General features: G+C 48.5%; 1 protein-coding gene across 1 annotated transcript in view; it reads left to right on the top strand.

The window, feature by feature from the left end:
* Positions 1–19,971, top strand: part of LOC116985353 (phosphatase and actin regulator 1-like) — a 168,006-nt gene extending 148,035 nt beyond the window's left edge. Inside the window, exons 4-9 of the mRNA XM_033040098.1 lie at positions 7,646–7,783; positions 9,689–9,895; positions 12,868–12,990; positions 14,789–15,074; positions 16,951–17,174; positions 19,790–19,971. Of these exons, the coding sequence (XP_032895989.1) occupies positions 7,646–7,783; positions 9,689–9,895; positions 12,868–12,990; positions 14,789–15,074; positions 16,951–17,174; positions 19,790–19,971 (1,160 nt within the window). The remainder of the gene's footprint in view (positions 1–7,645; positions 7,784–9,688; positions 9,896–12,867; positions 12,991–14,788; positions 15,075–16,950; positions 17,175–19,789) is intronic.
* Positions 19,972–26,484: the final 6,513 nt, after the last annotated feature.

Genomic DNA, 26,484 nt, shown 5'->3' with positions numbered 1-26,484 from the left:
TTACCACCTGGACGCCCGCAGCAACGGCTACGGAGGGTTGAGGTCCCGACCACGGGGGAAAATGGAGGAGGTCTGGCCAAGTTCTGTGCCTTCCACCACAGTGAAGAATGCTGTGGTGGATGTTTGTGTTATATTTTTATTGTGGTTGTGTGTTCTTTATTATTGTACCGCTGCTGACAACCCAAAATTCCACCGACCCTGGTTGTGTGGCAATAAATTCTATCAATCAATCAATCAATCAACATCAGGAGCTGACCTGGTTGGTGACCGACTCCGAACTCCAGCAATAGCAGCTTCGTCCGCCCCAAATTGTGGGGCCTTTCATCGCCCGGCGCGGCTTAAAACCGTCCGCGGGATCTTCCATCGCCCGGCGGGGGCTTCAACATCGGGAGCCTCGATCACCTCAACGCAGCAATTTGACCGCGGGCGATGGAAAATCCCGCGGCCGATTTTAAGCCGCGCCGGGCGATGAAAGGCCCCGTGAACGGGCCGATTCAAGCTCCGCTCTATGATCTTTGCTCCACCAAGACGTCTCCCTCCTCCAATCACCGCACTCTATCCTCAGTCCCACCCCCCCCTACTTCCGCCTCTGACCGGCACCTCCCCCCTCCAATCATGGCGCTGAATCACCATGCGATCGCCCCGTACACTATTACACACTAGAGCCAATTTCCAATTATTGCAAACCTGTACTTCAGGTTGAATGCACGTTGAGAAACCTGCACCTGTCCAATGAAGGCCAATGTGCCAAAAGTCAGTTTAACTACCCTCTCTACCTGAGACGCCACCTTCGAGGAACTATCTAAAAGCCTCAAACACCATTATCGTATCTGCCTCCACCACCGCCCCTGGCAGCGCGTTCCAGGCACCCACCACCCTCATAGATTCATAGTCATACAGAGTGGAAACAGGCCCCTGGCCCAACTTGACCACACCGGCCAACATGCCCCCATCTACACTAGTCCCACCTGCCTGCGTTGGGCCCTCTAAACCTGTCCTATCCATGTACCTGTCTAAATGCTTTTTAAGCATTGTGATTTTACTTGCCTCAACTACTTCCTCCCAGCAGCTCGTTCCATTCGCCCATCACCCCTTGCATAAAACATTACCCCCTCAGGTTCCTATTAAAATCTTTCCCCTCTCATCTCAAACCCGTCTGGATCTCGGAGTCCCGCCAATAGATTTCTCCAGTCTCTCCGTCCACATTGTTTGCTTATTCTGTATTTTAATTTCTATATTGCACTATTACTACAGACTGACGCTAAACTGCATTTAGTTGTACCCATACTTGTATCTGCAATGACAATAAAGTTGAATTGAATTGAATTGAATTGATTCCCCTACTCTGGGTCAAAGTCTCCGCATCTGCCCGATCTATTCCTTTCATGAACTTATACACCTCTATAAGACCACCATGCAGACCCCTGCACTCCAAGGAATAAAGTTGAGAGAACTCACGTGCAAACTCCGGACAGATAGCACCCGTAGTCAGGATCGAACCATGCTCTCTGGCGCTGTGAGGCAGCAACTCTACTGACATGTTCCTGACATGTTCTATTTGAACTATTTTCATGTTCACATGCCGTAGGAACAGAATTAGGCCATTCGACCCATCAAATCTACTCCGCCTTTCAATCATGGCTGATCTATCTTTCCCTCTCCACACCGTTCTCCTGCCTTCTCCCCATAACCCCCGACACCCCGTACTAATCAAGAATCTATCAATCTCTGACCATTGACTTGGCCTCCACAGCCGTCTGTGGCAATGAATTCCACAGATTCACCACCCTCTGACTAAATAAATTCCTCCTCGTCTCCCTCCTTAACCAGTTTTCTGTCAGTACTGCCAAACAAATGAGTGCGTTATTTTCCCCTGTTCGAGGAAGGGTTTGTCCTAAATCGAGATAGACAATAGACAATAGGTGCAGGAGTAGGCCATTCGGCCCCTCGAGCCAGCACCGCCATTCAATGTGATCATAGCTGATCATCCACAATCAGTAACCCGTTCCTGCCTTCTCCCTATATCCCCTGACTCAGCTATCTTTAAGAGCTCTATCTAGCTCTCTCTTGAAAGTATCCAGAGAACCCCCCTCCACCACCCTCTCGCTTACCTCCCACTAAAAAATTCCGCTCCACTGCCACAATATAATTAGAGGGCTATTTTTGGCTCCCCTGCAGGGCAGTGTGCTTGCTTTGCTGAATAATGTGGAGATTACAGACTGAACGATCGAGCAGGCATGATCCTTCATCCTTAGAGAATGGAATTGAATATGCTGCATGCCAAATTCTCAACACCATCCCGACACGCTGTAGACTATTTGCTTCCTCATGACGTTTTACAGAGTTGATAGTGGCCTATAATTTTACGTTAGAGCAACAGCGAGATTAATAGTGCAGGAAGGAACTGCAGACGCTGGTTTACACCGAAGGTAGACACAAAATGCTGGAGTAACTCAGCGGGTCAGGCAGCATCTCTGGAGAACAAGGAATGGGTTATGTTTCAGGCCGAGACCTTTCTTCAGACTGAGAGTCAGGGGGAAGGGAAACGAGAGAGATAGTGGGTGATGTGGGGTTAGGAGGGAGAGATAGATCAGCCATGGTTGAATGGTGGATTAGACTTGATGGGCCGAATGGCCGAATTCTGCTCCTATCACAAGACCTAATGGTATAGAGAGATATAGAATGAATGAATTAATGAAATTTATGCAAAAAAGTAACGACGATAAAATAAGCAGGCCATTGTTCGCCGTGGGCTGGGTGAAAACGAGTTACAAAGAATGAGACTCAACAAGACCACCTTCAAGTTGGTACGACTAGGGTGGGGGAGGGGCGGAGAGAGGGGGGAATGCAAAGGTTACTTGAAGTTAAATAAATCTATATTCATGCCACTGGGGTGTAAGCTGCCCAAGCAAAATGTGAGGTGCTGTTCCTCCAATTTGCGCTGGGCCCCACTCTGACAATGGAGGGGGAGTTAAAGTGTTTGGCAACCAGGAGATCAGGTAGGCCCAGATTAATAGTTCTCCATGTCAGAAACATAGAAAAATAGGTGCAGGGGTAGGCGATTCGTCCCATTGAGCCAAAGGACACGCTAGAGGCAGGAAACATGTTTCTGATGTTGGGGGAGTCCAGAACCAGGGGCCACAGTTTAAGAATAAGGAGTAAGCCATTTAGAACGGAGACGAGGAAACACTTTTTCTCACAGAGAGTGGTGAGTCTGAGGAATTCTCTGCCTCAGAGGGCGGTGGAGGCAGGTTCTCTGGATGCTTTCAAGAGAGAGCTAGATAGGTCAGGATGGAACCCGGGTCTCTGGCGCTGTGAGGCAGCAACTCTACCGCTGCGCCACCGTGACACCCGTGTGTTACCATGATGAGAACTATATTCTGCTCGTTGTATCTCCCTAGGATTTATTTTGAGCGGTCCAGAACACTTATTTTGAGAAGACTAGAATAGAAAAACTGGGATGTAATGCTGAGGCTGGTCAGACTGCATTTAGAGTATTGTGAGCAGTTTTGGGCCCCATATCTGAGGAAGGATGTGCTGGCTCTGGAGAGGGTCCAGAGGAGGTTTACGAGAATGATCCCAGGAATGAGTGGGTTAACCTATGATGAGCGTTTGACGGCACTGGGCCTGTACTCGCTGGAGTTTAGAAGAATGAGGGGGGGACCTCATTGAAACGTACAGAATAGTGAAAGGCCTGGATAGAGTGGATGTGGACAGGATGTTTCCACTAGTGGAAGAGTCTAAGACCAGAGGTTACAGCATCAGAATTATAGGACATATGCTTAGGAAGTAGATGAGGAGGAATTTCTTAAGACAGAGGGTGGTGAATTTGTGGAATTCTTTGCCACAGAGAGCTGTGGAGGTTAGACAATAGACAATAGGTGCAGGAGTAGGCCATTTGGCCCTTTGAGCCAGCACCGCCATTCACTGTGATCATGGCTGATCATCCACAATCAGTACCCCGTTCCTGCCTTCTCCCCATATCCCCTGACTCCGCTATCTTTAAGAGCCTTATCTAGCTCTCTCTTGAAAGTATCCAGAGAACTTAAATCCAACTCTCTCTAGAAAGGATACAGGGATCCGGCCTCCACCACCTTCTGAGGCAAATAATTCCACAGACTCACAACTCTCTGTGTGAAAAAGTTTTTCCTCTTCTCTGTTCTAAATGGCTTACCCCTTATCCTTAAACTGTGGCCCCTGGTTCTGGACTCCCCCAACATCGGGAACATCAGTGGATATGGCAATGGATATTTGAAGGCAGAGATAGATACATTCTTGATTAGTGTTCAAGAAGGAACTGCAGATGCTGGAATATCGAAGGTAGACAAAAATGCTGGAGAAACTCAGCGGGTGAGGCAGAATCTATGGAGCGAAGGAAATAGGCAGGATTTCGGCCCGAAACTTTGCCTGTTTCCTTTGCTCCAGAGATGCTGCCTCACCCGCTGAGTTTCTCCATTCTTGATTAGTACGGCTGTCGGGGGTTTTGAGTAGAAGGCAGGAGAATGGGGTTGAGAGGGAAAGATAGATCAGCCGTGATTGAATGGTGGAGTAGACTCGATGGGCCGAATGGCCTGAATCTGCTCCTATGACGTAAGAAATGAACTTCCTATTGTACTTGCAGTCACACTTTAGTGTATTTATCTGTACATTGTATTTTATGACCTGTTTAGATTGCATGTAATACAAAGCTTTTCACTGTACCTTGGTCAAGAAGAAAAATACACCTAAATCTATCTGTTCCGTGCAATATTTCGCTTTTGAGGTGTGAGGGGCAGAGTTTAAGGAGAGCCGAGCCAGTGGATATTTTTAAGGCAGAGATAGATATATTCTTGATTGGAGCGGGTGTCAAGGGTTACGGGGAGAAGGCAGGAAAATGGGGTCAGCCATGATTGAATGGCGGAGTGGACTCGATGGGCCGAACGGCCTATTTCTACTCCTATGACTTGTGGACGGGTGCAGGGCAGGTTTTGTTTTGCACAAAGGCTGGTGGGTGCTTGGAACAAGCTGCCAGGGGTGATGGTGGAGGCAGATGCGATAGTGGTGTTTATGAGACTTGTGGGATGTGGATCGTGTGCAGGTAGATAAGAGTTGGTCTTGGCATCATGTTTCGGCACAGACATTGTGGGCTGATGGGCCTGTTCCTGTGCTGTACTGTTCTATGTTCAATGAGGCATGAAGAGTGAGGCCAGAGGAAGGGATGGTGGTGTAAAAGGTCGGGGTGTGAAGGGGAAAGGTATCGTCGTGTCTTGGTGTAGTTGGTTGGTTCATGCGGGGTTATTGAAGTGGTAAGTTGCCGCAGCGGTAGAGTTGCTGCCTCACAGCGCCAGTGACACAGGTTTGACCCTGACCACGGGCGCTGTCTGTACGGAGTTTGCACGTTCTCCCCATGACCGCGTGGGTTTCCTCCGGGTGCTGCGGTTCCCTCCCCTCTATTAGTTTGCACGTTAATTGGCTGTGTCAAAATGTAAATTGTCCCCAGTGTGTGGGATAGTGTTAGTGTACGTCAGGGGTCGGCATCCTACGGCCCCGGGGCCGAATGCGGCCCGTAACCCAAAATCATCCGGCCCGCAGGCAGATATTTTTTCCCGTATTTATCCAGCCCGCCGAGCGCCGAGCTCTGTCTGTACCGCATCCTGCGCAAAGCCGCCAGCACGGCCACGCACCTTCTGCCAACACGGGGCGGGATGGGGGCAAGATCCATGTGTCCACGTGATAGATGTGGTCCGCCATCCGCTCACAGACGTGCGTCCCGGCCCCTATGTAGAACAAGTTCGCCGAACCCCTGCTGTACCTGGTCACGGGGAGAAAACATGCAAACTCCGCACAGACAGCAGCCGGAGTCCGGATGGAATCTGGGTCTCTAGCGCCACAAGGCAGTGACTCTACCGCTGAGCCACCGTGCAGCCCGTTCCATGCAAAAGGTTTGCGCGTTCTTCATGGCTTTTGAGTGTCGATAGAAAGAAGCAAAGCAGAATTTAATGTAGACAATTATTATTTTAGGGTCACCGTGCCCGAGCTTTGAAAATTTCTTTCACACGTTCATTCTCGTGTGAATGAAGTTCTCACATCGTTGGTGATCCGGCCACTGGGGGAGTCACTGTTGGTCGTTACTGCCATGCTTGGACAGCCAACTATTCCAGGATACTGTGGACAAGTTGCCAGTCTCACATCAAGTAGAGTCATGGAGTCCCTTCGGCCCAACTTGCCCACGACGACCAACATGCCACATCTACACTAGTCCCACCTGCCTGTGTTTGGCCCATACCCCTCGAAACCTGTCCTATCCATGCCCCTGCCCACATGTTGTGATAGTACCTGGCCAGCACGGACCCGGTGGGCCGAAGGGCATGTTCCCGCGCTCTATCTCTGAACTAAATGTGAGGCCTGAGGCAGGATGAGGTCATAAGAACGGCCATTTAGAACAGAGACGAGGAAACACTTTTTCTCACAGAGAGTGGTGAGTCTATGGAATTCTCTGCCTCATGGGGCGGTGGAGGCCGGTTCTCTGGATGCTTTCACGAGAGAGCTAGATAGGGCTCTTAAAAATAGCGGAGTTGGGGATATGGGAGAAGGCAGGAACAGGGTACTGACTGGGGATGATCAGCCATGATCACATTGAATGGCGGTGCTGGCTTGAAGGGCCGAATGGCCTACTCCTGCACCTATTGTATATTGTCTATTGTCTATTGACATAGGAGTAGAATTAGGCCATTTGGCCCATCAAGTCTACCCCGCCATTCATCATGGCTGATCTATCTCTCCCTCTTAACCCCATTCTCCTGCCTTCTCCCCATAACCTCTGACACCCGTACTAATCAAGAATCTATCCATCTCTGCCTTAAATATATCCACTGACTTGGCCTCCACAGCCGTGTGTCACAGATTCACCACCCTCTGACTAAAGAAATTCCTCCTCATCTCCTTCCCAAAAGAACGTCCTTTAATTCTGAGACTGTGACCTCTGGTCTTGGACTCTCCCACTAGTGGAAACATCCTCTCCACATCCAGATAGCGGAGTCATGGGATACGGGGAGAAGGCAGGAACGGGGTACTGATTGTGGATGATCAACCATGATCACATTGAATGGCGGTGCTGGCTCAAAGGGCCGAATCGTCTACTCCTGCACCTATTGTCTATTGTCTGTTGTCACTCTGTCCAGGCCTTTCACTATTCGGTACGTTTCAATGAGGTCCCCCTCATCCTTCTAAACACCAGCGAGTACAGGCCCAGCGCCGTCAAACACTCATCATAGGTTAACCCACTCATTCCTGGGATCGTTCTTGTAAACCTCCTCTGGACCCTCTCCAGAGCCAGCACATCCTTCCTCAGATATGGGGCACAAATCTGGTCACAATACGCTAAATGCGGCCTGACCAGCGCCTTATAGAGCCTCAGCATTACATATCCCAGTTTTTATATTCTAGTCTTCTCAATGTAAATGTTTTGGCCCACTCGAAATGAATCCTAGGGAGATACAGTGAGCAGAAAATAGTTCTCAACTAGAGGGGAAGGAGATGGATAGTGAAGGGGAAAGGTGTCAATTTCAATGCAGTTGGCAATTTCAATGCAGGGTTGTGGGGTAACTCTCTCTCTCTCTCTGTCTCTCTCTCTCACTCTCTGTGTGCCCTGCGGTTCTGGTTTCAGATGGATGTGCTCAGGAGGAGGTGGTAGAGAACGGGCAGGTGCGGACATCCCGGCTGGAGGAAGGGGAGGCTGAGGCAGCGCTGGCCACGGCCATCGATGATGACACCAATCCTTGCTCAGACTCCCTCGACAAACCAGGTGAATCACACTTTTCCAACGGTCGGCGCCCCCACCTTAGCTCAGTTCAGGTTATTGCTTCGTGGAGGAGGTACAATAGACAATAGGCGCGGGAGTAGGCCATTCGGCCCTTCGAGCCAGCACCGCCATTCAATGTGATCATGGCTGATCATCCCCAATCAGTACCCCGTTCCTGCCTTCTCCCCATATCCCCTGACTCCACTATTTTTAAGAGCTCGCTCTTGAAAGCATCCAGAGAACCTGCCTCCACCGCCCTCTGAGGCAGAGAATTCCACAGACTCACCACTCTCTGTGAGAAAAAGTGTTTCCTCGTCTCCGTTCTAAATGGCTTACTCCTTATTCTTAAACTGTGGCCCCTGATTACAGTCGAGCCATTAGATGTATTCCAACCATTTCTAGGAGGATTTGGATGGCGGCACGGCGGCGCAGCGGTCGAGTTGCTGTCTTACAGCGCCAGAGACCCGGGTTCCATCCTGTCTGCAGGCGCTGTCTGTACGGAGTTTGTACGTTCTCCCGCGTGGGTTTTCACAAAGATCTTCTCTTTCCTCCCACACTTCTCCCCAGAACCCCTGACACCTGCACTACTCAAGAATCAGGTCCGTGGAAACATTTGGCAGAGATAGATAGATTCTTGATTAGTACGGGTGTCAGGGGTTCTGGGGAGAAGGCAGGAGAATGAGGTTAGGAGGGAGAGATAGATCAGCCATGATTGAATGGCGGAGTGGACTTGATGGGCCGAATGGCCTAATTCTACTCCTGTCACTTATGACCTTATCTATCTATCTCTGCCTTAAAAATATCCAATGATTTGGCCTCCACAGCCGGTTGTGGCAAATAATTCCACTGATTCACCATCAGAAATATCCTCTCCACATCCACTCTATCCAGGCCTTTCACTATTTGTCCCCCCCTCATTCTTCTAAACTCCAGCAAGTACAGGCCCAGTGTTGTCAAACGCTCATCATAGGTTAACCCACTCATTCCTGGGATCATTCTCGTAAACCTCCTCAGGACCCTCTCCAAAGCCGGCACATCCTTCCGCAGCCACCGGATCCAAAACTGCTCGCAGCTCTCCAAAAAGGGGCGGCACGGCGGTGTAGCGGTAGAGCTACTACCTCACAGCGTCGGAGACCCGGGTTCGATCCTGACCACCTGTGTTGTCTGTACAGAGTTTGCACGTTCTTGCCCCGTGACCCGCGTGGGTTTTCTCCGGGTGCTCCGTTTTCCTCCCACACTCCAAAGACGTGCGGGTTTGTAGGTTAATTGGGTTTGGTAAAAAACGCATCAATGTAAATTGTCTCCTGGTGTGCGTAGACTTGTGTTAGTGTGCGGGGAGCGCTGGTCGGCGCCGAGATCCTGTTTCCGTGCTGTATCTCAAAATGAATGTAAACTAAACGCGGCCTGACCAGCGCTTCACTGAGCCTCTGCCTCAATGAGAAGATTGAGGGGGGATCTTATAGAAACTTACAAAATACTTAAGGGGTTGGACAGGCTAGATGCATGAAGATTGTTCCCGATGTTGGGGAAGTCCAGAACAAGGGGTCACAGTTTGAGGATAAGAGGGAAGTCTTTTAGGACCGAGATGAGAACAATTCTTTTCACACACAGAGAGTGGTGAATCTGTGGAATTCTCTGCCACAGAAGGTAGTTGAGGCCAGTTCATTGGCTGTATTTAAGAGGGAGTTAGATGTGGCCCTTGTGGCTAAAGGGATCAGGGGGTATGGAGAGAAGGCAGGTATGGGATACTGAGTTGGATGATCAGCCATGATCATATTAAATGGCGGTGCAGGCTCGAAGGGCCGAATGGCCTACTCCTGCACCTATTTTCTATGTTTCTGTGCCTTCTGCACCTGTGAAGGGTTCGCCTCCGCATCTTGAACATCTACCTCTGCTTGTGTCTTCCAGCTGCAGACGACAGTCCCGGCGACAGTGGAACGGGGGGGTTGAGTGAGCCGGAGACGACAGCCAAACCAGCCCTGACTCTCCCACCAAAGAAGACGGTCGCCTTCCACTGCGACGGTGCTGAAACGCCACCCAAGCAACAGCCGCACCCCAAACAGCCCCCTGCCCTGCCCCCCAAACCGCTCACCAGGATCGCCCACCACCTAGCCGGTGAGTACCCGCACCCCCCCGCCAACAGACACCTGCTTACAAAAGGATGTTTCACAGAGTGCTGGAGTAACTCAGCGGGTCAGGCAGCATCTGTGGAGAACATGGATAGGTGACGTTTCACAGAGTGCTGGAGTAACTCAGCGGGTCAGGCAGCATCTCTGGAGAACATGGATAGGTGACGTTTCATAGTTTTAGAAGCAGAATTAGGCCATTCAGCCCATCAAGTTTACTCCGCCATTTTACGTCAGACTCGATGAGCCATTCTGCTTCTATGTCTTAGGGTCTTATGATGCAGCTCTATAGAAGTTTGGTTAGTTCTGGTCGCACCTTTGCTGGAAAGAGGCGGAGGCTTTGGAGACGGTGCAGAGAAGCTTTACCAGAATGGCCTAATCCTGCACCTATTGTCTACTGTCTATTCTCCATAAGTGATAGGAGCAGAATTAGCGCCCATCAAGTCTACTCCATCGTTCAATCATGGCTGATCTATCTTTTCCTCTCATCCCCATTCTCCTGCCTTCTCCCCATAACCTCTGACTTCCATACTAATCAAGAATCTGTCAATCTCCATCTTAAAAATATCCATTGACTTGGCCTCCACGGCCTCTTCTCCACAGATGCTGCCTGACCCGCTGAGTTACTCCAGCACTCTGTGAAACGTCACCTATCCATGTTCTCCAGAAATGCTGCCTGACCCGCTGAGTTACTCCAGCACTCTGTGAAACGTCACCTATCCATGTTCTCCACAGATGCTGCCTGACCCGCTGAGTTACTCCAGCACTCCGGGAAACGTCACCTATCCATGTTCTCCAGAGATGCTGCCTGACCCGCTGAGTTACTCCAGCATTTAGTGTCTGTCCCGGTTTAATAGTTGGGTTTGTGGTAAATTAGTGCTGAGGAATGCAAGATCCATGCCAATCATCTCTTCCAAATGGCAGATGTTCCAGTGTTGGTTGGCATGAATGGATGAAACAAGTGTCAAGTGAAGTGCTAGTTCTGACAACCTCTTCCTTCCTAAGCTAACACTCTCGAACTCCTCAACAATATTTCACATGTAGGCACCACTTATATACGTCTCACATTGAACCTGAAGCTCGCACCCAGATAAGTTAACAAATGTTGTATTAAAATAAACTAACTAAGCTAAGTGAATGGGAGGGGGAGGGGGGAGGGGGGAGGGGAGAGTGCAGGGGTTACTTGGAATTAGAGAAATTGTTGCTGGGTTGTAAACTGCCCAAGCAAAGTATGAAGTGCTGCTGCTTACTTTTCTTCTACTCATAAAAACATAGAAACATAGACAATAGGTGCAGGAGTAGGCCATTCGGCCCTTCGAGCCTGCACCGCCATTCAATATGATCATGGCTGATCATCCAACTCAGTCTCCTGTACCTGCCTTCTCTCCATACCCCCTGATCCCTTTAGCCACAAGGGCCACATCTAACTCCCTCTTAAATATAGACAATGAACTGGCCTCAACTACCCTCTGTGGCAGAGTATTCCAGAGATGGAATTCTGGTAACCCTTGCATTCCCTCTCTCTCCATCCCTCCCCCACACTAGTCCTCTTGCTAAATTCACCGTGTATAGATCCCTGTGTTATCACCTCGTCGCCTGCCAACAATGGACCATTGTGGGCTCCACCTTTCCCTGGCCATCGATGCAGGATGTGCTCTGTGCTGTAGCTTCCCACACCTCTAGTTCACCCCCTCCCCGACTGTCAGCCCAATGAAGGGTATCGACCGGTAACGTCACCTCGACCTTGACTCCAGAGATGCTGCCTTTCCCCGCGGGTATACACCCAGCGTTTTAGTTTCCTTTACGTCTGAGATACGTGTGTTCGGCACGGATTAGAAGGGTCGAGATGGCCTGTTTCCGTGCTGTAATTGTTATATGGTTATATATGGTTATACGGCACGGAACAATCGGCCCATTGGCCTATCGGGGCCGCGCCGACCAGCGATCTCCCCACACAAACGGGTCTGGGCCGACCAGCGATCTCCCCACACACACTTGGGACAGTTTTTTCCACATACACCAAGCCAATTAACCTACAAACCTGCATGTCTTTCCCCGGTGGGGGTCCCTCTATGCAGGGATTCTCCCCCTCTACATTGGGGACCTGGGGTGGAGGGTATTGCACCAAGGTGTTCCCTGCAACCTGTTTCTCTCGCGGTTCACAGACTCGCCAGCCGCCTGCCACTTTTGCGGGCTGGTAGAGTCTGTGTACCACGTGTACATGTAGTGCGTGAGGCTGCAGCCACTGTTTGAATATCTAAAGGGGCTGCTCCTGGCCTTCTGGCTGCATTTTTCACCCACCATCCTCATCTTTGGACACCCTGTGCGTAGGGGAGAGGGTAGGGCTAAAGATGTCCAGGTTGGGTTGCTCCTGGGCCTGGCCAAGCTGGCCATCCGCGAGTCACGACGCCAGACGGTGGAGGGCTCTACCCGAGCCGGCTGCCTGCCCCTTTTCCGGGGTTACGTCCGTCCCCGGGTGGGATTAGAAAGGGAATACGCCCTGTCTACGGGCACCCTGAGGGAGTTCCGGGACCGCTGGGCTCCGCAGGGTGTTGAATGTATCCTCAATAAGGATTGTATCATAGTTGTATAGTAGGTTATTACATGTTTGTATTGTATTATGGTGGTGGGTTCTGGCTTGTTTTATTGTAATGTAAATATTATTTTTAATAATTGAATAAATTTTTTGATTAAAAAAAAAACCTGCATGTCTTTGGAGTGTGGGAGGAAACTGAAGATCTCGGAGAAAACCCACGCAGGTCACGGGGAGAACGTGCAAGCTCTGTACAGACAGCGCCCGTAGTCAGGATCGAACCCAGGACTGGTGCTGCAAGGCGGCAACTCTACCGCTGCGCCACCGTGATTGTGCCCGTTGTGATTTTGTGTCTATCCCCGGTGTAAACCAGCGTCGGTCCTTTCATCCGGCAAGTGAGGCCTCTAAACGTGTCCCTCTTTTTCCAGCTTTCCCCACCGCCTACACCATTCCTCGGCTAAGACGACAGGCCGATCGGCAAACCACCTATTCACACGACTCCGCCCTTTGCACTTCCAAGAGACCAGTGGGGCACCTACGAGCCATCAGGGGTAAGTAGTCTACCATTCCCTTCAGTTCAGCTTCAGTTTAGTTTATTGCCACGTGTACCGAGGTACAGTGAAAAGCTTCTGTTGTGTGCTAACCAGTCAGCGGAAAGACTACACATGATTACAATCGAGCCGTTTACAGTGTCTGGATCAGCGTTTCTCAACTGGGGTTGAGACATCTCCCCGGGACACGAGGGTTCCGCGAGACATTTCCCCGGGACACGAGGGTTCCGCGAGAGGTCGCTCGGGGTTCCGAGAGACGTAGTGCAAACTAGAGTCAAAATGGCGGCAGGCCAACTGCGTTGGGCGGCTGACAATCTCAAAATGGCGGCGGGCCCGGCAATCCCCAGCTGTGCGTGAAGCGGGGAGACCTGGCCGTTTTCAATTGTGACGCAGCTGACGGGTCCCCGTTGTGACGCCAAAGATCGCCGTTGTGACGCGAGTCAAAATGGCAGACTCAAAATGGCGGCGGGCCCGGCAAACCCCGAACTCAGAGGTTCCCTGAGACATGAAAATTATTTCAAGGGTTCCGCAAGGGCAATAAGGTTGAGAAGCGCTGGGCTAGATACATGATAAGGGAATAACGTTTAGTGCCAGGTGAAGCCCAGCAAAGTCCAATCAAGTATGGAGTTTGTACGTTCTCCCTGTGGCTGCGTGGGTTTTCTCCCGCTTCCTCCCGCACTCCAAAGATGTACAGGTTTGTAGGTTTGTAAATTGTCCCCAGTGTGTAGGAGAGAACTAGTGTACGGGTGATCGTTGGTTGGCGTGGACTTTGTGGGCCTGTTTCCACACTGTATCTCCAAACTAAACTAAACTCAGCTACTTTTTCACACAGAGGGTGGTGGGTGTACGGAACGAGCTGCCAGAGGAGGTAGTTGAAGCAGGGACTATCCCAACGTTTAAGAAACTGTTAGACGCGTATATGGATAGGACAGGTTTAGATGGATACGGGTCAAACGCGGGGGTCAGGACTGCTCTCTGGTTGGTGGTAGGATGGTTCAGTTGCCTGATAGCAGCTGGGAAGAAACTGTCCCTGAATCTGGAGGTGTGCGTTTTCACACTTCTGTACCTCTTGCCTGGTGACAGAGGGGAGAAGAGGGAGAATCTGTGAAATTCGCTGCCACAGAGGGTAGTCGAGGCCAGTTCATTGGCTATATTTAAGAGGGAGTTAGATGTGGCCCTTGTGGCTAAAGGGATCAGGGGTTATGGAGAGAAGGCAGGTACAGGATACTGAGTTGGGTGATCAGCCATGATCATATTAAATGGCGGTGCTGGCTCGAAGGGCCGAATGGCCTACTCCTGCACCTATTTTCTACGTTTCTATGTTTCTATGAGTGACCGAGATGAGACTGGTCCATGATTATGCTGCTGGCCTTGTTGTGGAGGCCATGTCAGCGGATTGTTTTAAGGCAGAGAGAGATAGATTCTTGATTAGTACGTGTGTCAGGGGTTATGGGGTGAAGGCAGGAGAACTGGGTTGAGAGGGAGAGATAGATCGGCCATGATTGAATGGAAGAGTAGACTTGATGGGCCGAATGGACTAATTCTACTCCTATTCCTTATAACCTTATGACCTTAATGTTTAAAAAAAGCATTTGGACAGGTACATGGATAGGACCGGTGTAGAGGAACATGGGCGAAACGCAGGCAGGTGGGACTAGTGTAGATGGGGTGGGTTGGTCGGTGTGGGCGGGTTGAGCCAAAGGGCCTGTTTCTGTGCTGTGTGACTCTAGCACTGTTTGACTCTGTGTCTCTGTGACTCTATGACCGTGACTCTGTGACGATGTCTTTGTCCCACCAGACGCTGGCCAGCCGGTGAAGCTGCCGTGCATGCTGCCGCTCAGACTCTCACCTCCTCTTCCGCCAAAGAAAGTGATGATCTGCATACCGCCGCAGGCGGGCGATGTCCCGTCCAGCTCCTACCCCTCGGTGCAGAAGATCTCACAGCAATCCTCCCAGCTGCAGTACGGGGTGTCGCGCACGTCCTCGTTGCCCCCCGGCCTGGCCATCCACCCGACCATGCCCACCAGCAAGGTGATCGAGGAGCTCAACAAGACCCTGGCTCTGACCATGCAGCGGCTCGAGAGGTAACGTCAACTTTAGTTTATCGTCACGTGTACCGAGGTACAGTGAAAAGCTTCTGTTGTTGCGCGCTAACCAGTCAGCGGAAAGACAATACACGATTACAATCGAGCCGTCCACAGTGTAATTTAGTTCAGTTCAGTTTAGTTTATTGTCAGGTGTACCGAGGTAGTGTGAAAAGCTTTGTTGTTGCGTGCTAAGCAGCCAGCGGAAAGGTCAATACAAGATTACAAGTACAGGTTTGTTGGTTAATTAGCTTCGGAAAAGATTGTAAATTGTCCATAGTGTGTGTAGGATAGTGCTAGTGTACTGATAGTGTAGATCACTGATTGGCGCGGACTCGGTGAGCAAATGGGCCTGTTTCCACGCTATATCTCTAAAGGCTAAATTTTAGGTTGGAGAGCAGAGATGAAATGCTGAGGCTATATAAGGGTCTCGACCCGAAACGTCGTCTATTTCCTTCACTCCATAGATGCTGCCTCCCCCGCCGAGTTTCTCCAGCATTTTGGTCTACCTACATAAGGCGCTGGTCAGGCCGCATTTGAAGTACTGTGAGCAAATTTGGGCCCCCAAATCTGAGGAAGGATGTGCTGGCACTGGAGAGGGTCCAGAGGAGGTTTACTAGAATGATCCCAGGAATTAGTGGGTTAACCTATGATGAGCGTTTGACGGCACTGGGCCTGTACTCACTGGAGTTTAGAAGGTTAAGGGGGGGACCTCATTGAAACATACAGAATAGTGAAAGGCTTGGATAGAGTGGATGTGGAGAGGATGTTTCCACTAGTGGTAGAGTCTAGGACCAGAGGCCACAGCCTCAGAATTAAAGTATGTACATAGAAACATAGAAAATAGGTGCAGGAGTAGGCCATTCTGCCCTTCGAGCCTGCACCGCCATTCAATATGATCATGGCTGATCATCCAACTCAGTATCGTGTACCTGCCTTCTCTCCGTACCCCCTGATCCCTTTAGTCACAAGGGTCACATCTAACTCCCTCTTAAATATAGCCAATGAACTGGCCTCAACTACCTTCTGTGGCAGAGAATTCCACAGATTCGCCACTCTCTGTGTAAAAAATTATTTTCTCATCTCGGTCCTAAAAGACTTCCCCCTTATCCTTAAACTGTGACCCCTTGTTCTGGACTTCCCCAACATCGGGAATAATCTTCCTGCATCTAGCCTGTCCGACCCCTTAAGAATTTTGTAATTTTCTATAAGATCCCCCCACAATCTTCTAAATTCTAGTGAGTACAAGCCAAGTCTATCCAGTCTTTCTTCATATGAAAGTCCTGCCATCCCAGGAATCAGTCTGATGAACCTTCTCTGTACTCCCTCTATGGCAAGAATGTCTTTCCTCAGATTAGGAGACCAAAACTGTACGCAATACTCCAGGTGTGGTCTCACCAAGACCCTGTACAACTGCAGTAGAACCTCCCTGCTCTTGTACTCAAATCCTTTTGCTATGAAGTACCTTTAGGAAGGAGATGAAGAGTGGTGAATCTGTGAATCTACATCTGTTGAAAGAGAGTCTTGGACCTCAGAATTAGGGCGCTGTTTTAGAAAGGAGGTGAGGAGGAACTTCTTTAGTCAGAGGGCAGTTAATCTGTGGAACTCATTGCCACAGAGGGCTGTGGAGGCCAAGTCAGCAGATAATTTTAAGGAAGAGATGGACAAACTCCTGATTAGAATGGGTGTCAAGGGTTATGGGGAGAAGGCAGGAAAAAGGGATTCGCCATGATTGACTGGATGGGCCGAATGGCCTAGTTCTACTCCTCTAACTTGGGACGGACGTGGATTGTTTACTCCAGAACATGGGGGGGTTGCTCAACGCATGGTTGTGTCCACTAACGTCACGGTGTGCCGTCTGGTTTTATGTTGGCAGCTCAGGACTGCACACGGGCGAGATTGGAATGAGAACGGTGAGGATCAACACGGTGGATACTCGGCAAGTGCCGACGGTGGAGATCGAGGATGACGATGATGACGATAAGGAGAATGTGCCGAATGAATCGGACTACGAGGACACGTTCAGCATGCAGGGAGAGGACGAGGAAGTGGACGAGGGCGACGAGGATGATGATGAAGATGAAGACAGCTTCTTCACAAGTACGCTATCCCATACCTGTAGTGCACTAAACTCAGCACTCATCTACACTCAACCACACTACACAACACTCAACTACACTAATCTAAACTAAACCAAATTAAACTAAACTAAACTATACTAAACTAATCACACTCAACTACACAAACCTAAACTAACTATTTAAACTAATCTGAAACTAACTCAAATAAGCTCAACTAAACTCAACTACACTCAACTACACAAATCTAAACTAAACCAAACTAAACCAAACTAAACCAACTAAACCAACTAACTAAACTAGTCTAAACTAGACGAAACTAGACTAAACTAGACTAGACTAAAATTAGACTAAACTAACTAAACAAACTAAACTAAACTAAACTAAACTAAACTAGACTAAACTTAACTAAACTAAACAAAGGAAACAAACTTAACTAAACCAACTAAACTATACTAAACTAACTAAACCAAACTAAACTAAACTACGCTAACTATATTTGTGGAAGAAATTAATTTAGAGGGAAATTAAAGGAAAAATGACAAGTTCCAGACTTTGCAGCTTGCTTCAAGAGATTGCATGATATCATGGAGAGATGGCTGCAGTAAACTGCTCACCAGTTCTCTGACTTCACAGCAGAATTAGCCGACAGTTAAACTGTGAAGTAAATAATGTTAGTTTACCTTTGTGTAGATACTATTCTACAAAGACATTCCTATCACCACATGGGTTCCAACTATTTCATTAGACAGAACATGACTGTTGGCTTATGTTCATCTTATTCAACAACAGATGGTTAATACAAATCAAGACGCAAAACAAGGGCACCGTGACATTATTCTATCTCATCTTTCAAGCGGCCCATGTCACCATCCCCATTTCGAGCCAATCATCAGCCTCCCATTTACTACAACGTATCTACGCTACTAGCGGTAGGGGCGCGGCTGATCCACTGTAACTTCTCAGAAATGTAAACAAGCTTTGTTATCTCTTCCCATTTCATGTTTACATTCACCATCCACAATTCGTCACATTCCCAGACTGGGGGTAATCCGTCTAATCTTACTTTGCCGATTCCCACAAACTTCTTCTGCACCTGGTCAAGCGAGAGCTGCCAGTTGTCACATCCAAAACACCCTTTCGTTACCTTGTTCAATTCCAATTCAAGGAAGAAGGGTATTATTGTTTCTTCCACAATACTAAACCAAACTAAACTAAACTAGACTAAACTAAACGCAACTCAAATCAACTCAATGCAACTCAACTCCACTGCACTAAACATGTATAAGAAGTGTGTAAGAAAGAACTGCAGATGCCGGTTTAAATCGAAGGTAGACACAAAATGCTGGACTAACTCAGCGGGACAGGCAGCATCACTGGAGAGAAGGAATGGGTGACGTTTCGGGTAGAGACCCTTCTTCAGACTGATGTCAGGGGAATGGGCGGTACAGAGATAGAATGTAGTCGGAGACAGTAAGCATAGTGGGAGAACTAGGAAGGGAGAGGAATGGAGAGAATTCTAAGAGTCTCGACCCGAAACGTCGCCCATTCCTTCTCTTCAGAGATGCTGCCTCACCCACTGAGTTACTCCAGCATTTTGTGTCCACCTACACTAAACATGTACATCTTGGTTCAGTTTAGTTTATTGTCACGTGTACCGAGGTACAGTGAAAAGCTGTTGTCCCATGCTAACCAGTCAGTGGAAAGACAACACGTGATTACAGTCGAGCCATTTACAGTGTACAGATACATGATAATGGAAGAACGTTTAGTGCAAGGTAAAGCCAGCAAAGTCTGATCAATGATAGTCCGAAGGTCTCCAATGAGGTAGATCGTAGTTCAGGACTGCTCTCTGGTTGTGGTAGGATGGTGTGTGTTTTCACATTTCTATACCTTTTGCCTGATGGGAGAGGGGAGAAGAGGGAGTGCAGAGGAGCACCTGGAGAAGACCAACGTGGTCACGGGGAGAACGTACAAACTCCGTACAGGCAGCACCCGTAGTCAGGATCGAACCCGGGCCGATGGGAATTTTTCCATGGGGCAGCGTGGTGGCGCAGTTGATAGAGCTGCTGCCTCATAGCGCCAGAAACCTTAGGGCAGCACGGCGGCACAGCGGTAGATTTGATGCCTTACAGCGCCAGAGACCCGGGATCGACAGAAGGGGGAGCAGTCGTGCAGATTGATAGCCAGAAGGAAGAAGGATCTCCTGTGGCGTTATGATGTTGCCTTTGTCGTTGCCCCTCACTTTTTCAATAGACAATAGGTGCAGGAGTAGGCCATTCGGCCCTTCGCGCCAGCACCGCCATTCAATGCGATCATGGCTGATCATCCACAATCAGTACCCCGTTCCTGCCTTCTCCCCATATCCCCATGACTCCGCTATCTTCAAGAGCCCTATCTAGCTCTCTCTTGAAAGTATCCAGAGAACCGGCCTCTCTGAGGCAGAGAATTCCACAGATTCACAACTCTCTGGGTGATAAAAGTGTCTCCTCGTCTCCGTTCTAAATGGTCAACCCCTTATTCTTAAACTGTGTGTGGCCCCTGTTTCCGGACTCCCCCAACATGGGGAACATGTTACCTGCCTCCAGCGTGTCCAAACCCTTAGTAATCTTATATGTTTCCATTTTTTCCCTCCAGGCTCGTTGGCGCTAAAGGTTTGCAGGAAAGACTCTCTGGCAATTAAACTCAGCAACAGGCCCTCCAAGCATGATCTGGAGGACAAGAATATCATTCCCATGCAGACCGACGAGGAGCGGCTGGAAATGCGGCAGCAGATCGGCACAAAGCTGACCAGGTCGGTAACATGCCAATCTGTCTGACTCGTGGTTTCAGAGAAGCGCCCCCCATAATATTTGAGACAAAGACCCATCATGTAGCCTCCTTTTGCTCTGGTATTTAATTCACATGTTTAATCAATAATGTTTTATTATTAGTGTTTAATGTTTTATGTGTCATTCCTAACTGTCACTGTATGTCATGTTGTCACTTGTGGGCGGAGCACCAAGACACATTTATTGGCCAAGTATGTGAATACTTGGCCAATAAACTTATTCGTTCATTCATTCATTTATTTGAAACTAAAATATATCAAAATGGCCTTTAATAAAATCTGACAATGTGCACTTTAACCACATGTGATTTTTTTTCTATTACAAATCTCAAATTGTGAAGCACAGAGGCAAATAAATAATGATGGGTCTTTGTCCCAAACATTATGGAGGGCAGTGTGAATTCATTAGTTAATGCGTGATAGGAATATAATTTGGCTATACAGCTGAACAAGTCTACTCCGCCATTCAATCACGGCTGATCTATCTCTCCGTCCTAACCCCATTCTCCTGCCTTCTCCCCATAACCTCTGACACCCGTACTGATCAAGAAACTACAATATCTATCTCTGCCTTCAAAATATCCATTGACTTGGCCTCCACAGCCTTCTGTGGAAAAGAATTCCACAGATTCACCACCCTCTGACTAAAGAAATTTCTCCTTATCTCCTTCCTAAAAGAACGTCCTTTAATTCTGAGGCTGTGACCTCTAGTCCTAGACTCTCCCACTAGTGGAAACATCCTCTCCCCATCCACTCTATCCGAGTCTTTTCTGTACTTCAATGGGGTCCCCCCTTCATTCTTCAAAACTCCAGCGAGGACAGGCCCAGCGCCGTCAAATGCTCATCATAGGTTAACCCACTCATTCCTGGGATCATTCTTGTAAACCTCCTCTGGACCCTCTCCAGCCAGAGATAGATAGATGGGCAGACAGACAGACAGACAGACAGACAGACAGACAGACAGACAGACAGACAGACAGACAGACAGACAGACAGACAGACAGACAGACAGACATAGACAGACAGACAGATACTTTCTCACGGAAATTCAGATAACTTGCAGCACACCAATAAAAGTAAGACACCAGATTAAAAAAGAATTTAGCGTAAAACATACAAAGATCCCCCCACATTAGTTCCCACTGTGAGGGAAGGCAGCAAAGTCCAGTCCTCTTCCCCTGTTCACCCATGGTTGGGCCTATTGAGGCCTCCACAGTGGCCACGACGGCGGCCCGATGTTACAGGCCCACTTACCGGATGATGAAGCTCTGGCGTCGGAGAACACTCTCATCCGCCTGGAGTATCTGGCACGGCCGCTTCCTCCCCGGAGACCGCGGCTCCCGAAGTCCACAGGCCGCGCTGGTCGGAGCTCCGACACTGGCGATCTCGGCGAGATCCCAGGCTCCGCGGTGTTTAAAGTCAGCGCGGCGGCGGCTGGTAAGCTCCGCAACCACAGCTCCGCGATGTTGGGAGTCGGCGGTCTCAGCACTCCGGAGCCCACCACACAGTACAAGTATATAGCAGTAACCCACTCTGACCAAATACAGAGTCGACAATTTGGCGCCATTTCGAGTCCGCGTCGACTAGCGATCACCCCGTACACTAACACTACCCTGCACACACTGGGGTCTTTTTACAATTCTTACCGCTAAAACTGTAGGGCCTTTGATTGTGGGAGGAAACCAGAGCACTCGGAGAAAACTTGCTATTGAGGGAGTGCAGCTTTACAAGGTTAATTCCCGGGGTGGGGGGACTGTCATTTGCTGAGAGAGTGGAGCAGCTGGGCTCGTACACACTGGAGTTTAGAAGGATGAGAGGCGATCTCATTGAAACATAAGATTGTTAAGAGCTTGGACGCGCTAGAGGCAGGAAACATGTTTCCCATGTTGGGGGAGTCCAGAACCAGGGGCCACAGTTTAAGAATAAGGAGTAAACCATTTAGAACGGAGACGAGGAAACACTTTTTCTCGCAGATAGTTGTGAGTCTGTGGAATTCTCTGCCTCAGAGGGCGGTGGAGGCAGGTTCTCTGGATGCTTTCAAGAGAGAACTAGATAGGGCTCTTAAAAATAGCGGAGTCAAGGGATATGGGGAGAAGGCAGGAACGGGGTACTGATTGGGGATGATCAGCCATGATCAGATTGAATGGCGGTGCTGGTTCTTAAGTAACTTGTCAGTTTCTTTGTTGAACTAAATTAAGGCGCATGTTGCAATCACAAGCGCTTGAACAATTGGTCTACTCCTGCACCTATTGTCTATTGTCTATTAAACTCATGCAGTCACAGGGAGAACATACAAACTCCGTACAGACAGCACCCGCAGTCAGCATCTCTGGAGACAAGGAATAGATAACGTTTCTGGTCGAGACGCTTCTTCACACTGGGGAGAGTCAGGAGAGAGGGAGGTATGAAAAGGTGCGGAACAGATCAAAGCCGGCACCAATCGCTCAAGAAATGTGGAGCCCACAATGGTCCATTGTTGGCTGTGGAATAGGTGATAATGAAGGGATCATACTCCAGGTGTGGTCTCACTAGGGCCCCGTACAACTGCAGAAGGACCTCTTTGCTCCTATACTCAACTCCTCTTGTTATGAAGGCCAACATGCCATTCGCTTTCTTTACTACCTGTCGTACCTGCATACTTACTTTCATTGACTGATGAACAAGCACACCCAGATCCCGTTGTACTTCCCCTTTTCCCAATTTGACACCATTTAGATAATAATCTGCCTTCCTGTTTTTGCCACTAAAGTGGATAACCTCACATTTATCCACATTCAACTTCATCTGCCATGCATCTGCCCACTCACCCAACCTGTCTAATCACCCTGCATTCTCATAGCATCCTCCTCACAGTTCACACTGCCACCCAGCTTTGTGTCATACGTCAGCATTATCCTACACACTGGAGACAATTTACAGTTGTTACTTAAGCCAATTAACCTACAAACATGCACGTCTTTGGAGTGTGGGAGGAAACGGAGCACCCGGAGAAAACCCAGGCAGAATCTATTACAGTGAGAACATTTTTCAGACAGAATCTTTTTACAGGCAGTTTCCTATAAGGAAGGACATTAGTTTGCAGGATGTGGAATCGATATGGGTAGAGCTGCGAAACACTAAGGGGCAGAAAACGCTGGTGGGTGTTGTGTACAGGCCACCTAACAGTAGTAGTGAAGTTGGAGATGGTATCAAACAGGAAATTAGAAATGCGTGCGACAAAGGCAAAACCGTGATAATGGGTGACTTCAATCTACATATAGATTGGGTGAATCAAATTGGCAGGGGTGCTGAGGAAGAGGATTTTTTGGAATGTATGCGGGATAGTTATCTAAATCAACATGTAGAGGAACCAACGAGACAGCAGGCTATTTTAGACTGGGTATTGAGTAATGAGGAAGGGTTAGTTAGCAGTCTTGTTGTACGTGCCCCCTTGGGCAAGAGTGACCATAATATGGTTGAGTTCTTCATTAGGATGGAGAGTGACATTGTTAATTCAGAAACAATGGTTCTGAATTTAAAGAAAGGTAACTTTGAGGGTATGAGACGTGAATTGGCCAAGATTGACTGGCAATTAATTCTAAAAGGGTTGACGGTGGATATGCAATGGAAGACATTTAAAGACTGCATGGATGAACTACAAAAATTGTTCATCCCAGTTTGGCAAAAGAATAAATCAGGGAAGGTAGTGCATCCGTGGATAACAAGGGAAATCAGGGATAGTATCAAAGCGAAGGATGATGCGTACAAATTAGCCAGAAAAAGCAGCATACCGGAGGACTGGGAGAAATTCAGAGACCAGCAGAGGAGGACAAAGGGCTTAATTAGGAAAGGAAAAATAGATTATGAAAGAAAACTGGCAGGGAACATAAAAACTGACTGCAAAAGTTTTTATAGATATGTGAAAAGAAAGAGATTAGTTAAAACAAATGTAGGTCCCTTGCAGTCAGAAACGGGTGAGTTGATCATGGGGAACAAGGATATGGCGGACCAATTGAATAACTACTTTGGTTCCGTCTTCACTAAGGAAGACATAAATAATCTGCCGGAAATAGCAGGGGACCGCGGGTCAAAGGAGTTGGAGGAATTGAGTGAAATCCAGGTTAGCCGGGAAGTGGTGTTGGGTAAATTAAATGGATTAAAGGCCGATAAATCCCCAGGGCCAGATAGGCTGCATCCCAGAGTACTTAAGGAAGTAGCTCCAGAAATAGTGGATGCATTAGTAATAATCTTTCAAAACTCTTTAGATTCTGGAGTAGTTCCTGAGGATTGGCGGGTAGCAAACGTAACCCCACTTTTTAAGAAGGGAGGGAGAGAGAAAACGGGGAATTACAGACCAGTTAGTCTAACATCGGTAGTGGGGAAACTGCTAGAGTCAGTTATTAAAGATGGGATAGCAGCACATTTGGAAAGTGGTGAAATCATTGGACAAAGTCAGCATGGATTTACAAAAGGTAAATCATGTCTGACGAATCTTATAGAATTTTTCGAGGATGTAATAGTAGCGTGGATAGGGGAGAGCCAGTGGATGTGGTGTATCTGGACTTCCAGAAGGCTTTCGACAAGGTCCCACATAAGAGATTAGTTTACAAACTTAAAGCACACGGCATTGGGGGTTCAGTATTGATGTGGATAGAGAACTGGCTGGCAAACAGGAAGCAAAGAGTAGGAGTAAACGGGTCCTTTTCACAATGGCAGGCAGTGACTAGTGGGGTACCGCAAGGCTCAGTGCTGGGACCCCAGCTATTTACAATATATATTAATGATCTGGATGAGGGAATTGAAGGCAATATCTCCAAGTTTGCGGATGACACGAAGCTGGGGGGCAGTGTTAGCTGTGAGGAGGATGCTAGGAGACTGCAAGGTGACTTGGATAGGCTGAGGTGAGTGGGCAAATGTTTGGCAGATGCAGTATAATGTGGATAAATGTGAGGTTATCCATTTTGGTGGCAAAAACAGGAAAGCAGACTATTATCTAAATGGTGGCCGACTAGGAAAAGGGGAGATGCAGCGAGACCTGGGTGTCATGGTACACCAGTCATTGAAAGTGGGCATGCAGGTGCAGCAGGCAGTGAAGAAAGCGAATGGTATGTTAGCTTTCATAGCAAAAGGATTTGAGTATAGGAGCAGGGAGGTTCTACTGCAGTTGTACAGGGTCTTGGTGAGACCACACCTGGAGTATTGCGTACAGTTTTGGTCTCCAAATCTGAGGAAGGACATTATTGCCATAGAGGGAGTGCAGAGAAGGTTCACCAGACTGATTCCTGGGATGTCAGGACTGTCTTATGAAGAAAGACTGGATAGACTTGGTTTATACTCTCTAGAATTTAGGAGATTGAGAGGGGATCTTATAGAAACTTACAAAATTCTTAAGGGGTTGGACAGGCTAGATGCAGGAAGATTGCTCCCGATGTTGGGGAAGTCCAGGACAAGGGGTCACAGCTTAAGGATAAGGGGGAAATCCTTTAAAACCGAGATGAGAAGAACTTTTTTCACACAGAGAGTGGTGAATCTCTGGAACTCCCTGCCACAGAGGGTAGTCGAGGCCAGTTCATTGGCTATATTTAAGAGGGAGTTAGATGTGGCCCTTGTGGCTAAGGGGATCAGAGGGTATGGAGAGAAGGCAGGTACGGGATACTGAGTTGGATGATCAGCCATGATCATATTGAATGGCGGTGCAGGCTCGAAGGGCCGAATGGCCTACTCCTGCACCTAATTTCTATGTTTCTATGTTTCTATAACTTATGAAGGACCAGTCTCACCCCCGGTCACTCCCTCTTCTCCCCTCTCCCATCAGGCAAGAGGTACAGAAGTGTGAAAACGCACACCTCCAGATTTAGGGACAGTTTCTTCCCGGCTGTTATCAGGCAACTGAATCATCCTACCACAACTAGAGAGCGGTCCTGACTTCCCATCTACCTCATTTGAGACCCTTGGACTATCTTTAGTCAGTCTTTGCTGGTTTAACCTTGCACTAAACGTTATTCCTTTATCATGTATCTATACACTGTGAATGCGTCGATTGTAATCATGTGTTGTCTTTCTGCTGACTGGTTAGCACGCAACAAAAAATTTTCATTGTGCCTCAGTACACGTGACAATAAACTAAACTGTAAACTGAAAAATCTGAAAACTGGAGGCAAGGTCAGTGGCTATTTTTAAGGCAGAGATAGATAGATACTTGATTAGTACGGGTGTCAGTGGTTATGAGGAGAAGGCAGGAGAATGGGGTTGTGAGATTGATGAATGGAGGAGTCAACTTGGTGGGCTGAATGGCCTAATTCTGCTCCTATCACTTATGAATGTCACATATCCATGTTCTCCAGAGATGCTGCCTGACCCACTGAGTTACTCCAGCACTCTGTGAAACGTCACCTATCCATGTTCTCCAGAGATGCTGCCTGACCCGCTGAGTTACTCCAGCACTCTGTGAAACGTCACCTATCCATGTTCTCCACAGATGCTGCCTGACCCGCTGAGTTACTCCAGCACTCTGTGAAACGTC

Source organism: Amblyraja radiata, chromosome 2 (assembly GCF_010909765.2).
Source record: "Amblyraja radiata isolate CabotCenter1 chromosome 2, sAmbRad1.1.pri, whole genome shotgun sequence".
Classification (NCBI taxonomy): Eukaryota; Metazoa; Chordata; class Chondrichthyes; order Rajiformes; family Rajidae; genus Amblyraja; species Amblyraja radiata.
The sequence above is the reverse complement of the archived record's forward strand: the minus strand, read 5'-3'. Positions and strand labels throughout refer to the sequence as shown.